The 25,446-nt window shown below is 38.1% G+C and overlaps 1 protein-coding gene across 1 annotated transcript in view; it reads left to right on the top strand.

Annotated features, from left to right (window-relative positions):
• The window catches only part of AGPS (alkylglycerone phosphate synthase), a 39,999-nt gene that overhangs the window by 3,046 nt on the left and 11,507 nt on the right, over positions 1-25,446 (top strand). The window contains exons 2-15 of the mRNA XM_010155274.1: positions 1,019-1,109; positions 5,322-5,442; positions 5,526-5,600; positions 7,220-7,291; positions 9,128-9,207; positions 12,114-12,194; positions 13,133-13,258; positions 15,158-15,266; positions 15,696-15,823; positions 18,298-18,349; positions 20,069-20,145; positions 22,144-22,256; positions 23,908-23,977; positions 25,003-25,064. Coding sequence (XP_010153576.1) covers positions 1,035-1,109; positions 5,322-5,442; positions 5,526-5,600; positions 7,220-7,291; positions 9,128-9,207; positions 12,114-12,194; positions 13,133-13,258; positions 15,158-15,266; positions 15,696-15,823; positions 18,298-18,349; positions 20,069-20,145; positions 22,144-22,256; positions 23,908-23,977; positions 25,003-25,064 — 1,241 coding nt within the window. The 5' untranslated portion in view covers positions 1,019-1,034. The remainder of the gene's footprint in view (positions 1-1,018; positions 1,110-5,321; positions 5,443-5,525; positions 5,601-7,219; positions 7,292-9,127; positions 9,208-12,113; positions 12,195-13,132; positions 13,259-15,157; positions 15,267-15,695; positions 15,824-18,297; positions 18,350-20,068; positions 20,146-22,143; positions 22,257-23,907; positions 23,978-25,002; positions 25,065-25,446) is intronic.

The following is a 25,446-nucleotide window of genomic DNA, read 5'->3' as shown; positions in this document are numbered from 1 at the left end:
TCCAAGCTGAAGAGTCTAGTTTGAGTTGAGATATGGTGTTAGCCTTTTGTCTCTAGGAATGGAGTAGGGTTTTGCAATAGGACAACTGGGAAGGAGTTGAGGAAACAAAGGGAATTGATCTTCCTGTGTAATAGGTGACTTAGTTGCAGAGCTGCTTGCAACAGCTGTGAAGGATGGGGTCATAATTGGATTAACAGTGGTTGAATAGTCTTAGAAGGAATACCCATTAGGTCTAATGCAGTGACCCACGTGCAAGCTGTAGTAAGTATTCTCAGCTGCTGAAAGCTCTTAATACCAAAGAAAGGTCCTTTTTCTCTTTTTCTAACAGAATGCTAGTGCATGCAGGAGGTGCATATATATACAATTAATACTAGTAGTTTCTACCTGTTTAAGTGTCCCCAGCCTTACTTGTTTCCGCGTGGTCCACATGGTCACAAACAGCTCCTCTGTCCCTTGTCTGTAAATTTTCATTTGTCACATGGCTCAGGTCTTGCCAAAGAGTTTGTGATGGAAATAATTTTACATTGCTTGATGGATTCTGATGGTGAGGGAGGAACCGGTAACACCGTTTCTTGAAAACATGTAAGGTACTCAGCTGAGTTTGTGTGTCTGAGACTGCTGTTTATGTTGCAGTGTGTCCATACACCCATGTCCTCTACCTGTAACTGGCATGTAAACTGTGACACTGCTTTCTACACTACTGAAGGGAGAGACCTTTCTTAAAAGTAAAGATTGGGGTGATGGGAGATCTGAAAGGCCTTATGCCATGATTCCCAAAGGTCGTGAGTAAAAGTATTATGTAAGGTGTGGGCAATTGATTCGTTTTTGTGTAAGTACAGAACAGTTAAATACAATGAAATGTGCAGTTGTGTGAATACTAAATGTGCAGAAGCTTTGCAAGCTCATAGGTGAAGAATTTGATTTAAAGCTTTTGTTTGTGCTTACATAGATTCAAAAGAAGTGTTATCTGACTTACATTCTTCTAATTTTAAATGACTCTGCAATATTGACTTTTCAGGTACAGATTAGGTGGTATGGTATTACCAACTTTTAAGGAATGGATAGAAAAAACCTTTGGAGCAAGTCTGGAGCACAAAACTACCTCTAGAGTAAGTAAATAGCTGAACCAGTTCCTTTGAACATTAGTCTTGGTGATAATCAAGACCACACTGTTAAAGATGATTCAGCTGTTGTCCTGAAGGTCATGTTGCACATAATTGATTTAAATATAGTGTATTAATACCTCAGAATTTTTGAAAAATATGTCATATAGAATTATTACATGAAAACTTGGCATGACTTGTGGTTCCAGGCAAACTGGTAGTACTCTTATTGAAATGAAAATTTCCAACACAGGGAGTTTTTTGTCCTTGTTTGTAGGTTGCTTTTCAAGATTATAGAAACTGTTAGCCTAGAGGGACTTATACAATACATATGCAATGTTGTGTATGATAACAAAACCAGAAGATACAGTGAAGGTAAATTGTGCTGTGTTTTCACTGTATTTAATGATATCAAAGTTCTCATTTGACTTTTTTTTTCATGTCTCAGTACTGAAAACTGGCTACCAGAATACTTAAGACTGAGCTGTAAAACTACGTATTTGGAATGTTCTGAGTTTTGTGAAGCATCCATATTTTGCTTTCCAAGAAGAGTAACTCATGCCAGAGTCAGGAGACCTGACTCTCTTCTCAGAAGAATTCCTTTGAGACTGCAGGTTCCTGAGTAGGTAGCTGCTTAAGCAGTGTTGGAAGCAGTCTGTGCTTGTACAGTGACTGCAGCAACCTTGCTTTGGGTAACAGTTTTAGCTGTTTCTTGAATGAGTTCAGGATTGCATTTTCTCTGAAGCAGGTAATTTCATACAGCCTTGAAAACTTCAGTCTTCTGTTGATCAAGACATTCTTTCATCTGCTATGACTTGCAGGATCACCATCTGCCAATATATTTTGAAAAAAATCCCAATCATCTTGATATGAGTGTTTTCTTTGACCAGGAATGATCTTAACTGGCAGCTGCTTTAACTTGCTGTGACCAGAGGTCCTGAGAGCAACGGTTCCTTTTCCACATGTAGAGGAAATGGAGAACAAAGTAGAGTTGGAGGACAAGGGCAGATTATTGAATAGTATCTTGGTTCCACAGCACATCTTGCAAACCAGCTTTTCTGGGGATCTGCCAGCAGTGTGGAATGCTTTCCTGTTATGTTGTGCCCTCTGGTTCTGATATTCTTGTTGCAGTCTGAAACAGGCTGACTACCTTGACACAGAATAGGACTCTTCGGAGTCTCTAGTTTTTATCAGGACTTCTCATAACTATTCTCAACTACTACTGCAGGTCCCCTATTTTCATGTCTCTGTTAAGTCCTAGTTCCTGGGTTGTCATACTATATTGTTTTTTCACCATCTACTACTTTCAGAGCATGAAGAAACTTGGGTATAGCAACAGTAGGAGAGGGATCTCTTGGTCCCTTTGTCTTTGTTTCATCTCTTCCTGCCTCTATTGTGTAAGACTGGAGGTTTCCCTATTGCATGCAACTTTTCTGTTACAATTAACGAAAGTATCTGCTGCTGTGATGCTCAAGGCCTGATGATGATTTTTCCTTTTTCAGACTAGACTTGCTACAGATAGCAGTTCAGACCTAGTTCATACAGGCTTCCTGTCTAGCCCTTCAATGAACAAATCTTCAAATATTTCAGTCCCATAAGAATAAATGTATTTATTTGTTTGGCATTGTGTGTAAGATCTTTACAGATAAATATTCAACTTTTCAATCTTCAAGATGAAAAATTATTAAAATGCTTGTGGAACAGATAAAAATCAGGATACTTAAAACCATCTGCAAGGAATTGTTATAGCTCTTAAGTAGTTTGTGTCCCTCTTACAGAGTCCTCAAGCCCTTGGTGTTCAACTTGAAATGATATGAAATAGTTCTGTCTGTGGAAATCCATGGAGAAACCAAAGTTTAAAATAGAAAATGTAAGCACAGCTAACAGGGATTTAAAAAAAGAAAGTGGTTCAAAGATCTCTTTTTGGTACCTATTTGTTTCTTGTGTTTCCCAAGTTTCTGTCAGAACTGTGCTTGTTGGTTTAGCACTAGGTGAATGTGCTTTAATAGCAGAATAATGAGAGTTAAGAGCAGTGATCAAAGACGTGACAAGTTCTGTCACCATGGGTCTTTTAACTATCTGAAAACTTTTCTGTTGAAGTTTAAATCTTTGAACAACCTGGTCTAGTGGAGGTTGTCCCTGCCCATGGCAGGGGGCTTGGAACTAGAACTTTAAGATCCCTTCCAACCCAAACCATTAAGATTCCCTTCAGTTTTCATGACTAAGACTCAACCCATTCAAAATAGACTGCTGCCATGGTGTCAGATGAGAGACTGCTAATCTGTTTTCCTTGCTTTTAGCTTGGAAACCAGAGCTATCCTCTAAGCTTTTATCTTAGGACACATATTGGCAATAAGTATTAGCTGTTCTGGAGTTTATGTAGAGCAAAGATAGACAAAACTCTGTTCCAGGAAAGAAAACCTAGAAAGACGAGTACACTTTTTTTTGTAGAAGGCTGAAACTTCAGAAAGTGGAAGGAAAGTGAGTTAATTTCTGCTGTTTTCTCTTAGTACTTGCCAAGAAGCATAGGTTAGTCTTGTCAACGAAATGTTGTCATGGTTCAACCTTGGCTAGCAATGAAGTACCACACAGCCGCTCGCTCACCTCCCGGCTTATGTACCGAGTAGGCTGGAGGCCGGGAGATGTGTAAAGTTCTTTGACTGTGGAACACTTGGTACAAAATACTCCTTGTGGTAGGGCTGTAAGCAAGCTCTTCCTGGCATCATTAGGCAGCCCATAGTCTTCCCTGATAGCTTTATAACGAAATTGCAAGTATGTTCTTTTATTTGAGTTGAATGTGGTGTTGATTAGGTTGCCAGCAAGGTTTTCGTATAGAAGTTTGAAAGCACTGCACTATATTTTAATAAATTTTTGTACAACTCCTGATTTTTAAGAGTATATTTAAAAAGATGTAGTAAAATTTTCAGTTCTCCTGTTCTCAAACTTGAGGGACTTTGTTAACTAGGAACAATGCAGTTTCTTTCAAAATAGGAGTTGAAGTTAGTTTTTAGTCATGAGACAAGCTTTATATCTAATTGAAGAACTTCTTAATTAGAGGCTATTTGTAATAGAAAACATTGCTTTAGGGAGGTTACCCATAGAAAGGTATAAATGAGTTTGCCTCCATTTTTAAGGAGGAAAAAAGCATGGTGTTTTTTTGGAACAGCACTTAAAAGCAATACATTTGTCTCCAAGGCATTTTTCTGTAACTGGATACTGTAAAGAATCCTTGTTCTCTAAGTAGGTTTAAAAACTCAGCATATGAACTACACTTTTATGTGCCTGGTAATAGTAGACTTTAGACAAGAGAATTAAGTGGCTAGGTGTGCACTTTGAGAAGCCATAAGAATACTATATAAGACATCACTCCTAAAGACCTGGAAGAATGGGCTGTTAGAAAACCTTAAGCAGGGTGTTCTCCCTCTGGACTTGCAGAACCTTGATTCAAGGCCAAAGTAAGCCAAAATGTCCAATGTAGCTTCTTGGAAAGAAAACTTTTTTCCAAGGTGTTGATCAGGACTTCTAGCTCGAGGTTTTCTTGGAAACCCCTGCATGTTTTTGCCTGAACATGAATTTTATAAAGTCTTTCTTACGTGTGAGGTATACTTAAAACATGCCAGTTATGTTAGAGCAGTCAACCTTAGTTTTTGCCATGCTTTGGACTTCTCAGACCAAAGCCTAATCTGATGGATTTAACTTCCAGTATGTGATGGGAGGTGGAGAAGTGAGTTGGTAGAAACAGAACTGCAAGTAGAAGAATTCACAGAGTGGGTAGTGGCTTTAGTATGTGTTCCACTGTATTGGGGGAGGACTTTATAGCCAAAAAGGAATTCTGATCTTCAGTCTCTACCCCTTTATCAACAGGAGAGTTGCTAGTTCTGTTCAGGCAGCTGGTTTTCTTGGATCTTGGGAAGTCTTTAAAAAGGTATTTTGTTCAGTATGTACTCGTAAACTAGTGCAAATCTCCAAATTTATGAGGAGGCAAAAAGGTAAGAATGTGCTACTAAAATAAAACTTCCTGTGCATCTAGTCAGCTGAGTACCAGGTAGGACAAGTGGGATCAGTGGTTGAAGATGAGGAAGAGAGCTTCCGTACTTCTGATCTTATAGTTGTGTTTTGGGTATCAGTTAGTGTTAACCTGACTTAATTTCTTCTGTTGTACAGAAATGCTGTAGGAGTAAGCCTATTTTTAATGAACTTTTTTTTTTTGTATTGTAGGCATCCTTAAATGTTAATGATGTACCTCCATCCGTTGTTAATGAAGAATTTCTTCAGGATCTTAGAGCCACTAAAATCTCCTATTCACAGGACGCAGAAGATAGGGTATTCAGAGCTCATGGTAAGAGAATAATTCATTTATGTAACTGTTCTGCTTTTTATGCTTCCTTATTTGAACTTGTTAACTTATTGTTTGTGTTTCAGGTCACTGCCTACATGAGATATTTGTACTCAGGGAAGGAATGTTTAAGCGAATTCCTGATATAGTTGTATGGCCTGGTAAGCTTTAATTGTCTTATTCTCCCTTCTGATCTGGGAGGCCATTGTTTATTGAACTCCGCTGCTTTCTTGTCATGGGGAAGCTGTCTCTTGGTTTGCTGACTTCACTCGTCTTTACAGAAACTGAAGGAATTTTTCTCATGAATGGTAGTCATGATTAACATCTGGATTGCAGGTTGTGCCTGTGAAATCCCATCGCTTAATAGGGAAGTAAAGTTAAATACAGCTGAAGCTTCTGTTGACAGCTAAATTCATGACTTAACTACAGTGTAATTTGAATTTGTGTGTTCACCAAGAATAGTTGTCTAACGGACAGTCTAAATCTTGGTTTTTTTAAAGGAGTACATGATGATAGAAAGGTAGTGAAATGTTTGTATTAAAACTTTGCTTCATGGCATGCTGTACTGTAATAAAAAAAGTATTACACCTGTAACTGCTGTCAGAACCCTTTACAAAGGATCATTGACCTGAAGAAAGAGCCGTGCAATCTGTGTACAGGCTAGGCCCACTTAAAATAGAGTAATAATATGTATCAGAAATGAATACTTACTGATACAACTTTGTGTGAATTTTCTACTTGAGTCATGTTTCTCTGGTTGCTAGGAACTACTTTCCATGTGCCATTCTTCAGTAGCTAATCAAAGTCATCTGATCTAAGTACCCATTAATTTCTGTTCAGCTGCATGAATCTAACTCTTTCCTTACCTCTTATAACTTTTTGATACTTTCATAGCTGCACTGCATTGGAAACATCAAAATTTCTTATAAGGTCTTAGTCTTAGCTCCGTTTTGCTTTCCTGAGTTAGGAAAAAAATGCATATGGGAAGCATAAAAAGAGGCACTATAAGGTGCATCTTGTTACTTGAGGACAGGTACTGACATAACAGCACTGATGACTGTGAATAGCACTTGCCACAGCTTTATTTTGTGCAGCTCGAAAAGCAGCTGGAATAAAATGATTGACTACCTCTGTTTAAAGCTGCTCTGTATGGCAAGAGCAAAGTAGTCAGAGTTCGTAAGCCTCTTTATTCAGTCCTGCTCATTCTCTGCTGTTTGCACTAACTCAGGTGTGCACTGTATTTGGTATCTTTTTTCATCCTTTCCCTTGCCTGTGCACAAGCATTTCTGCTTCCCTCTTTGACCAGGTACAGAATGCATTCTGAGAAAGTAAATGTCACAGCAATTCTGCTTTTGAAACTGAATGTCAGGCAGGAATTAAAAAGGTGGTGTTCAGTGCTCACCGGAGACTTATTTCTCACTTAAAATGGACAGCCTATTTTAATAAAAGCTTTAAACCTGATTTGTTCTCCATACCTAGATTAATTGTTAACTGTTTGGTAGCCCATTGTGCCCTAAGAATTTGCAGGAGGTCTCAATCCATGAGTAAAGCAGGAGACAAAGGCTGTAGTTAGTTCTTTAAATGTAAAATTGTTTCAAGCATAAATTTTACTCTGGAACGAGGGTACTTCTGAACCCAGCTCTTCAGTGCCTAACTCTGAAATATCTTCCTTGTTGATGTCAGAAAAGGATCTGCTGCTTATTCAGACTGCAATAATAAATATTATGCACAAATAACAGTACTGAGCACAAATCCTGTTTAACTGTTTGGACTTTTTTAGTTTGCCATGAAGACGTAGTTAAAATTGTGGAATTAGCCTGCAAACACAATCTCTGCATAATACCATTTGGCGGTAAGTGTTATGAAATCTCAGATCTGTAACATTACTGGTGAGAATGCATTCTGCTTGAACTCAGTTTAAATACATGATTGTAGTAATATATTGTACCAATATACCAATAGTTAGAGTTTTATTTTTTTAGTAGCATTTTAATTGTGGTCTTAGGTTTTTTTGATCTTGCAGCCTTGGAAGCTGTTATATTCAATTTAGAGTAAGCCATTAAAAATATGTCAACACCTTGAATATTGAATGTGCAAGAGGAGTGATTATATGAGGCTGAAATCTACCTCTGTGCCATGGAAATCTTCTGGGAAATAAGTCAGGAGATTCAAATACCTGTTAGAGGTATCATGTTTTTGGACGCATTACTGTGTTCCCACAAACATGTATAAGTTAAGGTTTTTGTATTGTTGAAGCTCACAGGTCTAGGAGGGATTGTGGTCAGACACTGTTCTGCAAAATCTTTAGGTGTAATTCTAATTTCCTTTTAGACATTGTTCAGTTTGAAAGTTAGACTCCGGTGGCAAGGGGGTTTCAGGAAATGTTCCAGGTACAGAGCACAGGTAAAGGCCTGTATAATCTGTGTCCTCCTCAGCCTAAAGAATTCCTAAAGGATTTCAGGTTTTTAATTGTGGATGCTTTTTCCTCTAAACCTGCTGAAGTAGAGTGGTGAGCTGTCTTGTTTTGACTTAGATCTCAGGAACAAGGGATGTTGGCTTTCATGAACTCATTCTGTGAGAAGCATTTTGTCAAGAACTCTGAATTCTGTGGGATAAATCTGTGTTTTACTTGGTACTTGCTTATGCTGTGAAAGCACAGCCCCGGTAAGAAGGGCATTTACTATTTGGGAAGATAAGTGTGTCACTTGAAGACAATACCAAAATACTGGAGCTGGTTTTGCCCTAAAACGCTTTCCCCCTTGCCAGATAAATCTGGAGGGCTGCAAGACTGTTGCAAGTCACCTTTGGTACTAGTAAATTTGTATAGCTGAAAGCAGCACTATTGGCTCTTGTTCACCGACCAGGGTACAGAAGGATCTTCAGATTGTTTTCCTGGTCTGTTTATACGGCACTATGGTCAACTTCTGGAGTTATTACTATAGGGGTTGGTATTTAAGGAAAATGCCACCTTTCTTTTCTTATCACTGGAAACAAAAGTGATGGGTTTTACTGCTCTTGGTGAGTGTTTCAATAGTTGGCACTGTCTCTGTGCTTGCCAGTGGTTGCTCTGGTAGCTTGTTGTGGATCTCTAGTATCCCAGTGCCTTTTGCCATGGTTCTGTGGTCTTTGAGAAGCCAAAGGCTTCTTGGAGGCTGTTCTGTGACATCCTATGAAGATAATTAGAAACCTCCAGAAGTCTGGCTTTTGGTTTTATCAATTTTTTTATACTTACACCCCTCAAGTGTCTTGCTTTCAGAGAAGTATTGCATTTGTGTGTTAGGTAGACTTCTCAAGCTAACTTTCTAAGTAGAAGTGGCTTCTGTAGTGGTCTCAAAAGAATATAGAAAACGTAGCCATCTCAGTTTCTTGTATGGCTTTCCTATTTCTTGTCTTTCCTTGTTTTAAAACTTTATCCTGGACTTAACAGAAGCAGCTGAGATGGTCAAAGGATTTCATGGTTTATTATTGAGTGCTGTTACAGCATTGCCAGCTCCAATGCTGATGACTTTGTGCAACCCAGTTTGGGAGAAAGGGACAGCCTTAGAAGGCTAGTCACTAGCCTCAAACAGTGAATGAACTTCAGTGGTCTTTGGGTTCAGTATCAGAAAGGAGGGAGAGAAGAGGGATAGTATGTGAAGAAAAGATACCTGAGAATTCCATGATCACAATGTCACTCCTGTGTTTGCAGGAGGGACAAGTGTCTCTAGTGCCCTTGAATGTCCTGAAGAAGAAAAAAGAACAATTGTCTCACTGGATACATCACAAATGGTATGTCTCTCAAGTTTTATTTTTTTAATTATCCTACAGTTACTCTGAAGGGGTGATCACTAGAGAGGGGCATTTCCTTCTTTGCAAGAATAAAGTAGAGATGGAAATATTAATCTGTACGATGCATGACTAAATTGGTACTCCTTCATAGAATCATAGAATGGTTGGGGTGGGAAGGGACCTTAAAGATCATCCAGTTCCAAACCCCCTGCCATGGGCAGGGACACCTTGCACTAGACCAGGTTGCTCAAAGCCTCGTCCAGCCTGGCCTTGAAGACATCCAGGGATGGGGCATCCACAACATCTCCGGGCAACCTGTTCCAGTGCCTCATCACCCTCTCTGTGAAGAATTTCTTCCTGATATCTAATGAATGTCTTCCTCCTGAAGTCTGATAACCCTGACTAGTGCTACTTTCATTTACACAGAATGTCCATAAGGTCATCACGGAAGAGTAAATTAGTCATATGGGAAAGGGAAGGGAGAAGAACAGGGACACGAAAGCAGACACTCAAAATACCATATCTGATTTAACCCTGAAGAGTTTAATTCCACGCTTTTGTTGCTATGTCTGAAATGGTTATTTCACTCATCAAAAATTGTTCATCCAGTATAGTTGTACACAGAACAAGCAAACCTTCGCATAATTCAAAATCAAGATGTGCAATTTTCCACTGCGCATTCTTCACATACCTCCTAAATCTAACATCACTCACTGAAGAGTGGCATCCGACACTGTTCTGTGCATGTTAAAATTAAGCTAACTACGTGTTATTAAATATTTTCCTCACTGCTTGAAATCATCCCTCTCAATAAAGCACAAACACCCATACATTAAGATCATGAACACTGTTTTACACACTAAGTCCATTAAGACTTCAGTTTAAGTTCATAATTTGCTATTAGCCCTATACTACTTCACATGACATGTATGTATTTATTAAGAAAAATCACTGTTAAACCTTCTTAAAGCAGCTTTAACTGAAAATCAGAGGAAGGTACTGTTCTTCTATAGTGGAACTTATATCTGAGGTTAAATGAAAGGCTAGGGAAAAGTTATTGCAAATTTCACTAGTTTTTGCAGACTTAAAAGTACTTAAAGCAGAAGTTGGTAAGGTGACCTAATAGCTATAAATCAACTTGAATGATCAACTTTAAAGAAAAAAAAACATAGTTTTTTGTGTAGCTAGCATCTTGAGAAAGTTCATAGCTTTCTATCAGTCTAGAAATTAGGTTCTGTAAAATTTTGTGCTAGTTTTCATCTTTCCATTATGAAGGAGCTTTAGACTTTTAAGATTAGTTTTATGACTACATGGTAATGAGATGCTTCAGAAACAGCTCTGTCTTTGATGTAAGGCTCTACTGCCTCTGGGCACCTGGTGAGCTTATCTCCTTTAGCCTCGAAGGTAAGACTTGTGGTTTTGTCTCCATTTTCTCTACTTGGTCAGCAGTGCTTGAGTTAAACTTGTCTCTTGGTGTGTGTGGCTACAAAGTGAACCTTTCTGCAAAGGTGATAGTTGCATATTGAAGGAGGCTCTTCAGATGTCTATACAGAGTAAGATCCAGAGTGTAATATTGGCTCTGATTCATACCCCACAGCTTTGACTTCTGTCTGGTTTGGGGGTGGGAAAGCAATGTGGTTAACACTTATCATGCTTTTGTGTCACCTAGCCATGTAAGTATACTCTGTCAGAAAATAGACCACTTCCATGTGTCTTGTATGACTCTGCTAGCCAATTCTTATGATCATTAATGTGGAGGGAAAATAAGGAAATTAAGGTGAAAAGAAGCACTGTTAGAGTTAAAACTTGTCTCAAAGCAGTTAGGATGACTGGCTATGCTTTACTGACTTGTTTTAATAGATACTTAATGAGTATCTTCATCTTCTGTTTAGGGTTTATATTCCATAAAAACTGATCTACATAAGTATCATTGAGTTGAGCAGTTTCATGAATCTGAAGGTGTCTGAAAAGAACTGGAATAGCTGGCTCTGAGTAATTAGTTAGCCCAGGTGTTATGGAGGACACAATTGCTTTAAAGTGTCGTTTTACTAAGATATCTGCATTTCTGTCATTTGAAAAATGAAGGCAAGGAGCAGTTAGAGCTGTTCTCCTTCTGTGTAATATTAATACACAAAATAGTAAAGTACACTGAAGTGTACTTAAGAACGAAGAGTGGAAGTCGAAGCTTCTGGAGTGCCCTTACTATAAACAAAGCTAAAACTGAATGTATTAAGTTTCTCCTTCACATAAATGGTCCTTATTGGCAATTTGAGTAGTGCAGCATGTAACTCTTGATGTGTTCTACTAAATGGGAAAACTAGTACAATTTTATCTTAGGAGATGCTCTCTGTCCCATCAGATACAATTATATAATTCTTCCAAGTAAATTTCTAAAGTACAAACTCTGGCATACTCTGGCATCCTGTAGTATGTCTTATTTCTAGCTTACTGCGTCAGACTCTAAGAGCTGAACTGATATAACTGAATGCAGTGTATTTAACCCATGGGGTGTGTTAAAGAATACTTTTCTTGGTGTATACTTAATATCCAGGTAGTCAGATTCAGGCACCTTCAGTCATGTTAATTGGGAAAAAAAACTGTATTGCTTAATTTTTGTAACATTTTTGACTGAATTCTTTCTGGCTTTACTGCATTGTTGCTATAAGCATTCCCAGTGTAAATTGACTAATAAGTATGTTGCTCTTACAGTGGCGACTTCATAAATTGTAACCTATAGTGTAGCTGTTTGAGGGAGAGAGGACGCAGCTCAGTGGCCAGTGCTACCATAACTGAAGTTGTATTAATAATAAACTGTATGACCAAGCATGTTGATCCTGTAGCATTAGGGAAGGAAATAAACAAAAATCTTTAACACTGATTCTTTGTTTTGATTGGCTTTTTGACAGAATCGCATTCTCTGGATAGATGAGAAAAACTTAACAGCTTGTGTAGAAGCTGGCATTATTGGACAAGATCTGGAAAAACAGGTATTTTAAAATTGTCAGTCATCTAGTATTTGTCCATGTTTTTTAGACAAGACATGAGGAACAGCTAAATGATTGAATTCTAGCTTAATTCTTGTCTGTTTTCATGCAGACTGGTATGGTAAGCATTGCACAGAAGTGACTTTGAGTGATTTAAGGTAGAATCACTCTGTCCAACAGAGCATAGTTAATGATCCGCATTATGTGGTATGCTTAAATACCTATGGATTGTTATCGGTTGGTCAGTGCAAATTGATCATCTCAGACGCACTAACACAGTTACCACTTAATGTGAGACTCTTGGGTCTTTAATTCTTCCTGTCTGACAGCTTTGGTGTTGCGATTCTGAGGGCATCCAACCAACCTCAGGTGCTGTGCAGATGGCAAAGCCAAGCTAATACAGAAAAATGAGAAACAAGTGACTGCTTAACGTACAGGAATGCGTGATCTGCATCACAAATAGTTGACAGCGTTGCATACAGGAAGCCCAACCAGATGGCTGTATATTAAAACACATCGCTCCTTGAGAAAATTAAGTACAGACAATTTGCTCACATTTTCTGCAGACCTGCTGCATATCGCATTAGGATAGAAGGAACAAGAGATTAAGTGCCTTATTTGTTGGCAGCATTTGTGCAAAGCTGGCAGTACTTCGTTATAATTTTTTTCCGTGTGTATCTGAATTGTCACCTTCTTATGAACAATAGAGGTTTTATTTTTAAAATAGGGAGGAGGAGTATTATAGGTTGATATGTAGCACAGCATATGCACAGTAGAAGCAGAATCAATTTGCATTCATTTACATGTCAAAGACAAAACTTGTGCCTGAATAAATGGATGTGTGGTCAGGATGCTTTTTTTTAAAAAAAGCACTTAAAATATTGAGAATTGGAATACTAAGCAAGCACAGGCTCTGTAGAATGTTTTTTCCCTTTCTTTAGCTTGCTGAAAGTGGCTTCTGTACAGGCCATGAACCAGATTCCATGGAGTTCAGCTCGCTAGGAGGTTGGGTAGCAACACGAGCATCAGGCATGAAAAAAAACATCTATGGAAACATTGAAGATCTGGTAAATAGTTCTAATACTTTTTCTAATTACTTACTCTTTTTGGAGGTTTAACCTGTATAATGACTCACAATGAGAGGGGAAAAGGGATAGTAAATTGTGTTTCTGGTAAGTGATACAGTTTTGACATCAAACCTTGACTGTAATGCTTGTTTGCTTGCTTTAGGTATTACTACTGATAATCCTTATCACTGATCTAAAAGACAATTTCATTTTGGTACTCACTAGCTAGCTTAAGGAATTGTTACTGTGTCCTGACTCTGGTGCCTTCTTCCACTGTTTTGTGCTGTTAACCCAGTGTAAGAATCTTGTCAAACTCTTAGGGTGATTCCAAAAGGCCCATGGTCTCTCCTACCTGTTGTGTGTTCGTGAAGTTGACGAGTTGGGTCATCTAACTGACAGCAAGCCAGCTCTTCCACCTTTGTACCTCCCCCTAGGCTAGTAGTTTTCTCAAATCCTGATCTAATTGATCATGGAGATGCACAATGGTGAAATCTAATGCCACCACATTGTCTGTAGGAACCCTGAGGAAGGAAGCAATGGGTTGGGAATGGCAGTGTTCTACTCTTGAATCTGTTTTAAGCATTAAAATGGTTTATCTTTATATTAACCAGGGAATTTGTTTTTTTAAAACATACTTTTTCACTTAAAAATCTACCTTTTCTGATATAACAAATATATTGAATTTAAATCATCCCTATTCAGACCTTGCCTGCCTTTTTTGCTTCAAAATACCAGCTTTCTCTCAGTTTGTACTATCAGTGGCTGAGCATGGCAGGAACAGCATTGTTTTATTCAGTAGGCCTGGCTGAACTAAAACTGCTAGCACTTACGAGGTGTTATCTGTCCCTTACTGCCTGAAGTGTTATTGAATGCTGCAGTTTTGCTTGTACTGGGAGATGTGAAGCAGAAGGCTTTTCTATCATGAAAGCATAACTTCAAGCTAAAACCGCTTCTGAAGTTTTTGTTAGGAGGAAATAGGTTTGAAAATTGATTCAGAACAGTTCATGAGTTTCAAAATGCCACAGTGAGATAGTTTCAGGGAAGTGTTTGCCTTCTGAGGAAACTGTATATTTAGAAATAGTGTGTTATATAAGCTGCCTGAAATCTGCTTACTGCAGAATCAACAGTTTGTAAAAATGCATGTAGTGAAATTCTTGAATAATTCGGAACAGGATGAAAATTACTTAGCTACTTGTGCTTGAAAGTTTTAAAGCCATTAGTTGAAATTTGGTGGTTTTGCTTCATTTAATGACTTCATTTACACCCCAAAACCCACTCACCGTTGGTAAAAAACAGGGTAACGTTACCTGGGCTGTGTATTGCATGTGGATGAATAAAGCTGGAAGCAATAGCATTGAAAAATATTTTACAAGACCAGCCGTCTAGCCTTACATATGTATTGGTTTAATGGCAGATTTAATATTGATAATCTATTCACAAAGCTTACTTCTGTCTTTCACCCTAATAGAAATATTTCTGTAGCAACTGATGATGAATTATATTAGCTTTAACAAGGAGCAGTTCTAAAGCAAAATTTAAATGCTCACTTTTTTCCTCTGAACTACTATGTATATTCTGGATTAAAACCCTGATCCTTGTATTGTCTACACGGAGAAACAAAACAGTTTTAATTGTTACTGTCAGTGTGTAGCCAACAGCTGATTTGATTTGGCACAGAAGTGGAAACAATCTGTTGTGTGGGCAAACCATGCTGTGTTAGAAATAATTGTTGGTAACAATCCTCAGGTTATCCCAACAGTTCTTGGGGCTCCCCACAGAATGACTGTAGACTACAAAGCTGAACTGTATCAAGCTTAATATGTATTGTAGAAAATAAATGTCATACAAAAATCTGTGCTTAATGCCAGTATTTATAGTCATTGCATGTTGTTTAAACAGGTGATTCATATAAAAATGGTAACTCCTAGAGGAATAGTAGAAAAAAACTGTCAAGTACCTCGCATGTCAACAGGACCTGATATCCATCACTTCATCATGGGATCGGAAGGTATAAACACAGTAATTTCACATAGCTGCATCTTAATTCAGCTTCTGTAATGGCTTGATGATTTGAGCATCCTTAATGCTTGTGGCTTCCATTGTGTTCATGGGTGGCATTATGCAGGCACGAATTTCTTGTGTAAGGATAATACATTAAGACCTTAATTGGGAGTGAAGTTAAGCAGCTCTGAACAGTGCTTGAAACAGATCTGTGGAGCTAGTCTACAAGTCTAGTAACAAATAGGATGATTTAGAGGATGTCCTGTAAGAATTCACCATGTAAATAGTCAGGAATCAATTACTTGCTACTGCAATACTGCATTTGTGGGATTTCTGATCTATGTTAACTGACAGCATCCTGGTAGGCAGTTAAGTTGGGTAACTTGCAAGAACTATGTCTTCCAACATTTGACTCAGTTTTTCTTTTTTCCTGAAGGAACTCTTGGAGTGGTTACTGAAGTCACGATAAAGATTCGCCCAGTCCCTGAGTACCAGAAGTATGGCTCTGTGGTCTTCCCTAACTTTGAGCGAGGGGTGGCCTGCCTAAGGGAAGTGGCAAAGCAGGTAAAAAAACCCTGGAATTTTGACTTCACTCAAAAACACAGATTCTAGCATTAAGGGTGTGCTAATGCTCTAGTTTTTCTGGCAATTGATAACAAGGATTTGAGATATGAACCTTGTAAGGTATATGGTCTATGAGGCTTTTGGAAGTTAAGCAACTGAGAATTGAGCACATCCATAATTTGCTTGATGTACCTTTTGAAGGATATTTTAGTGGGACCCTTTTGCATATCTCAGCACAGAAAATTTGGCTTTCCACCTCCTTCAATGGAGAGCTTTATCTTCAGATTGACTCAGGACTATGCAAAAGGGACCAGTATTTTTGGGAATTAAGTTGCAGCATACAAGTAAAAGGCAGTGGAATTTATGGCTCTGAGGCGATAAAGAAACAAATCAGGCAATGGAAGGACTTGGCCTGTGTTTAGAAAACAATTCCTGAAGCACAGTGACATGTTCAGGTGAGCTGGATGTTTTGAGGTGGCATTGTGCCTACACTGCAGTATTTCAGTAGAGCTTTTTGAATAGTGTGATCAGATGGTTTCAGGCAGCAGAACTCAGATGTGGCTTTCCAAATTGTGTAATGCTTTTCTGCATGGCTATGCTTCCAGGCATAAATTCCAGGCAAATCTTACACTGGCTAGCCTCTTCCTCCATGACTTGAGACTAACATTTCTTTGATCTGCGTAAAACATCAAATAATTTCTATGAAAGGTGGAATATACCCTGAATTGGGGAAGTAATTTCCGAAATGTTTTAATTAATGCCAAACTAAACACAGCTTTACATTTTTTCCAGTGATTGGTCTAAATTAATGACTTAATGTGCCAAGCCAGATGTTCAAACTGGTATGTGAATGACATATATATACTAGTCAGCAGCACTTGCCAGTTCTGTTGTGCTTCTGCTGCTAGTGCTTGTTCTTCCTGGTAAAGGTACCTAAGCGGACTGTTTAGGAATGCTTAATCATATGACTGATCAATGCTTGAAGTCAATTAAGGAACTAGTGTCTTTTTGCTGGCTATGGGCTTAGTTAGAAGAGGAAAAAAAGGCACTATTTGCTACTTAGTGTTGCTCCATTTCTAAGCTTCTGTTGCTGATGTTTCACTGCTTGCTTGAACCTGAACTACTTATTCCTCTCTTCTGTTGCCCCTCACATCAATCTTGGTATTAATTACAATGATTGCTGTCTGACAACTGTTTCTTGTCTGTATTGGTCTACTTTAATGTAAGAAAAACCAACCTGCGGGTTGCAGGTGGTCGGTTTCATTTAAAACCACTTATCCATCTGCCTTCTGTCAACCTGCTTGGTGAGCATGGTGGTTCTGTGTTCTTTCTTCCTATTGTGTGACCAGATATGTTAATGATATGATAAAGGATGAACATGTCAAATCAAATGAGGAGTACTTCCACATCTGATTTGATGAAGACTAGTGTAAAATTCAGGCTTTGTCATACTCTTCTGGCCATAGATTTTGGTATGACTAGACATGGCCATCACAGTTTACATACTGTAGGCATGGGTATGACCAGAAGCTTGCCTAATTGTTGGTTTTCAGATTTCTGTATAGTGCAGAATCTAGACTGGACCCAGTATGGGTTTTCATTGCAGTCTGATGGCAGAGCATTAGTGTACTGGGTCTGGCTGGGATGGAGTTAACATTCTGCACAGCAGCTGTGCGCTGTGTTTTGTACTTGTGACCAAAACAATATTAAGGCACCAGTGTTTTAGCTGTTGCTGAACAAGTATATACACAGTGTCAAGGCTTTTTTTCTCACTTTCCTCCCACCAGTGCAGGTTGGGAGTGGATAAGAGGCTGGGAGGGAAATGCAGTTGGGTTGCATTTGAGTTTTCCAGGGGTTGCCATTGCTTGGGGACTGGCTGGATATTGGTCAGCTGGTGGTAACGGACTTTTTTGGTTTGGGTTTTTTTTTCTTCTCATTTTGCTTATTAAACTGTCTTCATCTCAACCCACGAGTTTACCCACTTTTGCCCTTCTCATTTTCTCCCCCATCCCACAGGGGGAATAAGTGAGCAGCTGTGTTGTGCTTAGCTGCCTGCCAGGGTTAACCCATGACAATTAAACTTTTCAGTGGATTTGTAATGTATGTGTGTCTTTGATTACATAGCAACATAAGCTCAATATTCCAATGAAGTATGGTATCTTCAGAGCATTATGGTAGTTTGGAAAACCACTTGGTACTTGCAGGTTGAAGATCTTTGGTCTATTTGTTGTTGGCTTGAGGTTAAACTGAAAATTCTCAATGCATTATATCTAAACATGTCTAATAGATGTTGCTATTCATGTGAAAACAAGCCTAGTCACCCCTTTACAGTGATGATGTATAGGTCTCTGTGGCCAAGTGTGCTTTCTTGTGTGATATTTTTAAATGAAAATTTGATTGTCATGAATTTCAGCAAAACTGTGTACATGATCTCTTTATTGTTCCTCCCTCTCATTCCCCTAACTGCCCCCAAGAGATGTGCTCCTGCATCAATTCGCCTTGTCGACAATGCCCAGTTTCAGTTCGGTAAGTGTGTAGATATTCTTGTATGAATTTCTGTTGCCAAGGGTTTTGATTTTTAGTAGTTTAAGTCTGTTTCAGGTGGTAATTCTTTTGCTCAGAACTAGACAAAGAAGGCAATGAATCTGAAGTTCAAACTCCAGGTAGTGCCAAAATGTGTACTTTCAGAAACATAATCCTGTCTTTGTCTGTGGGAAAACAGTATCAACTGTAACAGTAAAATCCATGCTCTAAATTTCATACAAGCATCACAAGTGGTATACAGATTCCTTAGAAGTAGCAGGTATTCTGAAAATATTGTGATGTGGCAATGCTTGTCCGGGTGGGAGAGGCAATGATATACTTGTCCAAAGTAAGCTGTCTGATTTTAAAAGAAACTTAGGTGTAGTGAAAGTCATAAATGTACACAAATAGAATTAACCTGTAGGCTTTAAGTATAGAAAGTCAATGAAGCTACTAGAAGATTACTGACCACAAAGTTTTTGTGAAATTTCAACTAGTTCAGATACCTAAATAGGACAATATCAGACATGCAGAGTAATAATTTTTGAGCACCTCTTAAGGAAAGATGTCTCTTTGAACTGTAGGAAATTTGGCAAAAGGACACTCACGAGAGGAACCTAAAGTTCCACTACCCAAAAGCTACTGCTTTACAGTACTTGAAGGTTTTGCTGAGATGGTGTGATTTTGATTGTATCCAGAAGATAAAAAGTGAAGTGACTTTTCTTGTAGTGATTATGAAATAGAATCCTAGAATGGTTTGGCTTGGAAGGGACCTTAAAGATCATCTAGTTCCAACCCCCCTGCCATGGGCAGGAGCTTAAATCCAATAGTTTTTACAGCTTGTGGTGTAATGAATTCATGTTCTTTTGGTTTTGGGTGCTTTTTTGTGTGCTTAAGTGCTCATGGAGGTGTACTCCTTGGGTTGTTTGTATCTTCAGGGAGAGTCCCTCTTTACTGAAGAGTGAAGAAAACTAATCAATTGCTGAAGTTCATGCTTTATTCAGGAGGAAATACTTTGTATTTTAGAAGGAAGTATCATGTAAATGGTGCATAACTTTTTTTATTAATTGGGCTCACAGCATGTAGGCCAGATGCAAGATTGTTAAAGCGAAACAGTAATGAGAGTTCAGAAGTTGCTTGTGACTGAAAACAGTGGAACAAACAGTAAAAGACTTTCATCTCAATTAAACCCAGTCCTGAGGCAGAGATGTTAATTTAACAGACTCCAAGACACCATTTATATATCCTGGAAATTTTAGTTCCCTGTATGTGATTAAGGAAGCAATTACTAGCTTTATGTAGAAAATTTTGCACAAGTGACATAACCGTTAAGGAAAAAATCACTTAACTCCTAACTTGCACTGGTTTTGGCTATTGGTTTCAATGTTTTTGGCATAACTTTAAAAAAGATCACTGATTTTGCTTAGTTTTGTATGTAAAAACTAATCAAGTGCTCTCAAGATTTTCCATGTGCCATAAATTTGTGGAGATATAAACTAGGACAACCTTAATTAAAGTGTCATATGAAATATTTGTGCACTTGTATGTATGCCTTCAAAAAACTAATGAAAACAGATTCCTAAATCCTCTTCTGAACAAGAGAAATCTGTACCATAATCAGTGTTCCAAGTGATTCTTGCACCTTTTTCCGTTTGCCCGTTGACGTCGGAATTTTAAGAGCACTGTTTGCCTTAACACAACTTTTTCTGCTTTTTCCCAAAGGTCATGCTCTTAAACCACAAGTTGCTTCCATTTTTACATCGTTTTTGGATGGATTGAAAAAATTCTATATCACAAAGGTAACTGTTGGGGTTTGATACGGTTTGGAACTTTGCATGCTAATCATAAAATTCAAGATTTTTTGGTATGCTGTCTCTAATGCAGCTGAGTTGTATCGTTTTAACTTAAATTCTCATGGTGGCTTAATGCAAAATGAGACTCTCTGAGGAGTTATTCCGTGACTTTTGTTCTCACTGGCCATATGTGTAGATGCGATTAATGTGCCTCATCTAACTGCGAGCTGGTGACAGAGCAAGACTGGCACCAATTTGGCTAGTTTGCAGGCCACTGATCATCAGTTAATACTGGTGAAGTGAGTCTAACACTTTACTATCTTTTCTTCCCTCATTTTGTCAAGGCATGATCTAACTTACTACAGTGAACTAGAATTTTGAGAGAGCCTCAAGATACTTATCTTGAATTGCCCATATAAATTGTTTCTCTGTCCTTCTAGAATTCATCCCAATGAATACCCTTTTTAATCCAGGATTACATGGTGCCAAAATTATTTCACCTAGGCTTTTGCATTAAATAAGTTGTTTTGTTACTGATTTTTCCCTCCAAATCAGCTAATTGGACAGTTACTGGAAATATGGGTGTTGAGATGTAAACTGCCACATTCTGGATGTAGATAGCTGTTAGATAGGAGGAGGTAAAGGCTTCATTCTGATCTGAGTGCCTTACTCCTAAGAAGTGGGCTTACTTTACAGTGGCTAGCATTGTTTCTGCTGTTTTCTCTTGTGCTACTGAAGCAGAAAATGCAATGTGTCTTGGGACTACTTTTGCTAGGGAATACCTATTAGATTTAGAGAGAGCCCCCAAATAATTTTGCCTTCCCCCCTGATCTGCTGTAGTGCAGGGATACCTAAACAAGTAAAGGCTTTGGCAATAAGGTTGCTGTCAGTTTGAAGCAATCCTAGTTGGCAACAAGCATCACTGCTTGTTGGAATGTTGTATCACCAAGGGACGTTGTATTCAAGTTCTTCCAGCTCTGCAGGAGAAAGGAGAGAAATGCTATGTAACACGGAGGCAGAGATTCCAGGTTGGTGACCCGTCTGGAGCTCTTGCATCAAGGCTCGGTCCCAGGTCCCTTTATTGTGCATTAAGGGTGTATTTGAATCGACATTTAATAATGTAAATTCATATGATCTTGTTTGGTGCTTATGTAACAAGTTACCACAACCAGAGTAGAGACTGGAAGGGATAAATGCCACTGGCAGGGGAAAGGCTTTATAGAAAACAGTTGCTGGTCAATACACATATTAAGAATATGTTATTCTAAATCATAAATTTTTTATCCTTTTTAACTGTGGAAAAAGTCATTAAACTTTTTTTGCAACTTTATATTCCTCTCCATTCTTTCTGAACCCTGCTTAATAGTGGTAGTTTACTGGAGCTGATTAATAAAAAAAGGTATGTAGAAAATAAGTAAGGCTCTTACTTTTTAGGCTGGTTGTGAAGGTAGGAGGTTGTGAAGATAGGACTCTTGACTGCTATTCCTGGAACAATGCCATATAGACAGCTTGACTGCATTGCTATTAAATCCTTAGTAACTTCCTCTGTATTTCCAGTGGGATATGTTCCCTGCCACAAGTTTAGAAGTTATTTTCCTTCCATAGTGCTTTTCCCAGTACAGGAATTTTTAGTGATGTTTATAGTGACCATAGTCCTCTTCCTGCTTTAATGCAGGGTTAGTTGATAGAATATAAATGTCTCCATTGCTCAAAGCATTTAAGACCTGTTCTTCAGCCATTAATGTCTATCCTGCTTTTTAACAGGAGAAAAGAGGTGACAGATATCATCGGTTACTTCAGTGGGCTTGTGGATGCTTGTCCTGTCACGGAAAAACTTGATTGTTTTAGGATTAAATTTTTTGAAAGATTTTTTTCCTGAATCTTTTCTATTAGTTGCAGTAACACTTATTACCAGAGTGCATGTTGTATATTTGAAAAGTAAAAACTTGTTGCTTGTATTCTGCAACATAAGCTATGACATAATGCAAAGTTTTCTCTTTGCAGTTCAAAGGATTTGATCCCAACATACTGTGTGTGGCTACGTTGCTCTTTGAGGGTGACAGAGAGAAGGTTCTTCAGCATGAAAAACAAGTCTATGATATTGCCACCAAGTTTGGGTATGCTTTTCAAATAATTTTTTCATATGAAGCTGAGACTTAACTGTCCAGAAAAAATAGGATTAGCATATTTTTATAGGGATTACTGTATGGATATGTTCTCAATTTACTAGTTTGAAGTGGCAATAATCAATTAGCTACGGAATGTTCCATTTGATAAATATGGCTTGTGCTAACTCTTAATAGGTAACTTGACTGAAAAACTTCAGCTATCTGTGTATTGCAGAAAAATAAGTATTTGACTAAATATAGAATTGACTTTATTAAAATGGAAACAAGGCCTTGTAATTGCTTATAGGTATGGAATCTGCTTGTTTCACAATACCAGCATCTCACTTTTATCTGCAGAAGGGGTAGACAAAATCATGAGGGTAATATCAAATCTTTGCAGAATTGATGGGACCATATGAATACAAGAAGCTTGTCTAAAAGAGGAACTTGTGTTTTGTTAAAGGAATGCAGTGGATTTCTGTCCCACAGGCTGTTTTCTATTCTTACTAAGGAACAGAAAACATTAATTGGTGTGGCATGCTGAGTAATGATCAGGTAGTTTCTGCCTTTCTGCTTTGAATAAACATTATTGATGAAAACTATCATTAAAAGTATGGTTTGTCAAGAATATACTTTTTTCTTTTTAGGAAAGTTATTGCTAGTATAGTAGTCTCAACTGTTCCAATATACATTAGTCTTGTTTTATCCATTTCAAGGCTATGCTTTTTGAATTTGTGCTTTCAATCCATTACTTAAAGTAGCTTATAAATTGGGATTTCATGTGAGCTTGCTAACATTCAGTGATAAGAATAATATTGCTCTTGATCTTAGAGCATTTTAGTTATTTTGATCTTTTGTGCAAGAAAAATCTTCAATTGTGAATCCTTTTGTATTGTGTTATTTCAAGATGGTGTATTGCTGAGAGGGTGAAACTTGTCATAGAAGATGGTGATGTCTGTGCTGCTCAGTTAAGGCTGTTAGTTATGTTTAACAGTTTAACTTGGTCCAAAATGCTAGACCATTTAATGGTTTAAATGCTTTAATTCTGTCCTTCAGGATGTCTGACTTTTTTTCTTTCACACACCTCTTGGATTTATAGGAGCCTCTAGGAAGACTGATTAGTCACATAGCACTTGTTCTCAGAAACCAGTAGTTTAAAAACAGACGTTGATAATGCTCCTAACTCATAGATTAGTGACAGCAAGGCTTCCCTTTTCTTTAGTGCTGTGTCTTTTTCTCCATTCACATTCCTTATGTTTTTGGGATCTTCAGTCAGTAGTCTTGTATGCTCACAGGGCATGAAATCCAACATGCTTATACATTCCTGTAAATGAACATCAAGGATATACTATGTCTAGTTCTGTTTCCCCTGCTCTTTTGTGATGTTTGAAGACTTATTTTAAGATTGTATCAAATGCTTTGTTACTGTTCACCTCTCTTCAGATTATGGAATGAAAAGCGAAATGCATAGAGTTAAAGGCCTGGTCTGCACTAACTTCTCTTTTCTAGAGAAAAGACCCTACTCTTTGCAATGACTGTAACAACTTAGAGATGGTTAGACCTGCACATGTGTTTGATAATCAAAGTAGTACTTTAATTCTTTCTTTGGAAACTGGTGACTACTTTGCTGGAAAGTTAATTAAATTCTTGTTAATTGCAGTGGCTTGGCAGCAGGGGAAGATAATGGACAGAGAGGATATATGCTGACATTTATCATTGCTTACCTTCGGGTAGGTCACCTTCTGTCTGCCTGCTGAAACTTCTGTTAATTAGTATAACAAAACATAGGGGGGTCTCTTTGAAGATGCTTTCTCGGAAATCTAAATACAGGTTTCTGTAGTCTAAATACAGGTTACTGTGGATGATATCTCAAACTTCTCCCAGAGGTTGTATCTCTTCCATTTTTGACCAGTGTTTACTCATGGAACTTCATCTGCCAAACACCATAAGAACTTAGGTGCTTGTTAAGAAAATATTTTCTAATAAAGGGTAGAGAAAATTGGACTCAAGAATCCACTAGCAGTTGCTAAATCACGTCAGACTTATGGGTCTATGGATTTGAATGTAATCAGAGGCTGGGAGAATACTTTTGACATACTTATGTGCTCAATCAGCTCTTGCTCTTTGGACATCTGCTTATGGCTATGCTTCAGATCAGAATTCCAGGACAAACAGACCTTTAGTCTGAACTGCTGCAGCTGTTCTTATGAATTTTACTATTACTTTAAGAGACTTTGGCCTTTTTTTGCAGAAAAGTATGCACATCCTGAGTGCTAGATTTTATTTGGGGAATTTCCCTTTATTATAGTCAGGGACAAATCACTGAATTTCCCTTTATTTCCGCAGGATATGCAAAATGGGCAAAATGTTTCTCTTTATTCTACCTAGATAGGAATTATATTCCAGATAAATGTTTCTACTAGGTATTATATAGCTTAGCACAGTGGAGCTACTGGCTTGATGCTGTGGTGATACAAATTTGATTAATGTAGGCATACTGATGGTCTGACAAGCTACCTCACTATAGCTGTGATATCAAGAAGTTTGTCATCTATGTCTTTGAAGAGCTACCCGTTTTCCAGAATTTTAAACTAATGTCACTGGGGCAGATGAGTGGGGTTTTTTGTTAAATAGGCTTTCTGGTTTTGTCATACAGACTAACTCAGGTTGCTCAACAGCTAGCTGGGTAGCACACACTGGAATCCCATATGTTGGTGCTGAATGTTACTGATAATTTCTTTTCTCTATTTATTAGGACCTGGGTCTGGATTACTATGTAATAGGAGAATCGTTTGAGACATCTGTTCCTTGGGATAGGTAAACTGTGATTATTCTTTAGAACTGCTTAAAACTTGTACTCAATTTAAGTTATTCCTAACTCATGTCTGTTCATGGGGAAGGTTAATTTAGGACTCTACATGTGTTGGAGGCTCCCTGATGTGCGTCAAGTCTTGCACCTATGTGTTCTTGCTAAAGTTGCTAGTAAATTACATATCAGGATTTTAAAAATGCAATGTAGGTGAGCATTCAGTAATATTTCTACTTAGGTTACTGTAACAAATTCAGGACTCTAAATTGCCTAGTTTAGAAAGCTGGACAGTTGTGATAATAACTGTCTTGTGTGATGAGCAGCCACACGTATGGGATCAGCAGTGTATTTCAAACAGGAAGGTTTGTAGTGAAGATAAAAATATTTAGA

This window comes from Eurypyga helias, unplaced genomic scaffold, assembly GCF_000690775.1.
Source record: "Eurypyga helias isolate BGI_N326 unplaced genomic scaffold, ASM69077v1 scaffold13477, whole genome shotgun sequence".
NCBI lineage: Eukaryota > Metazoa > Chordata > Aves > Eurypygiformes > Eurypygidae > Eurypyga > Eurypyga helias.
This window is presented reverse-complemented; position numbering and strand designations above follow the sequence as displayed.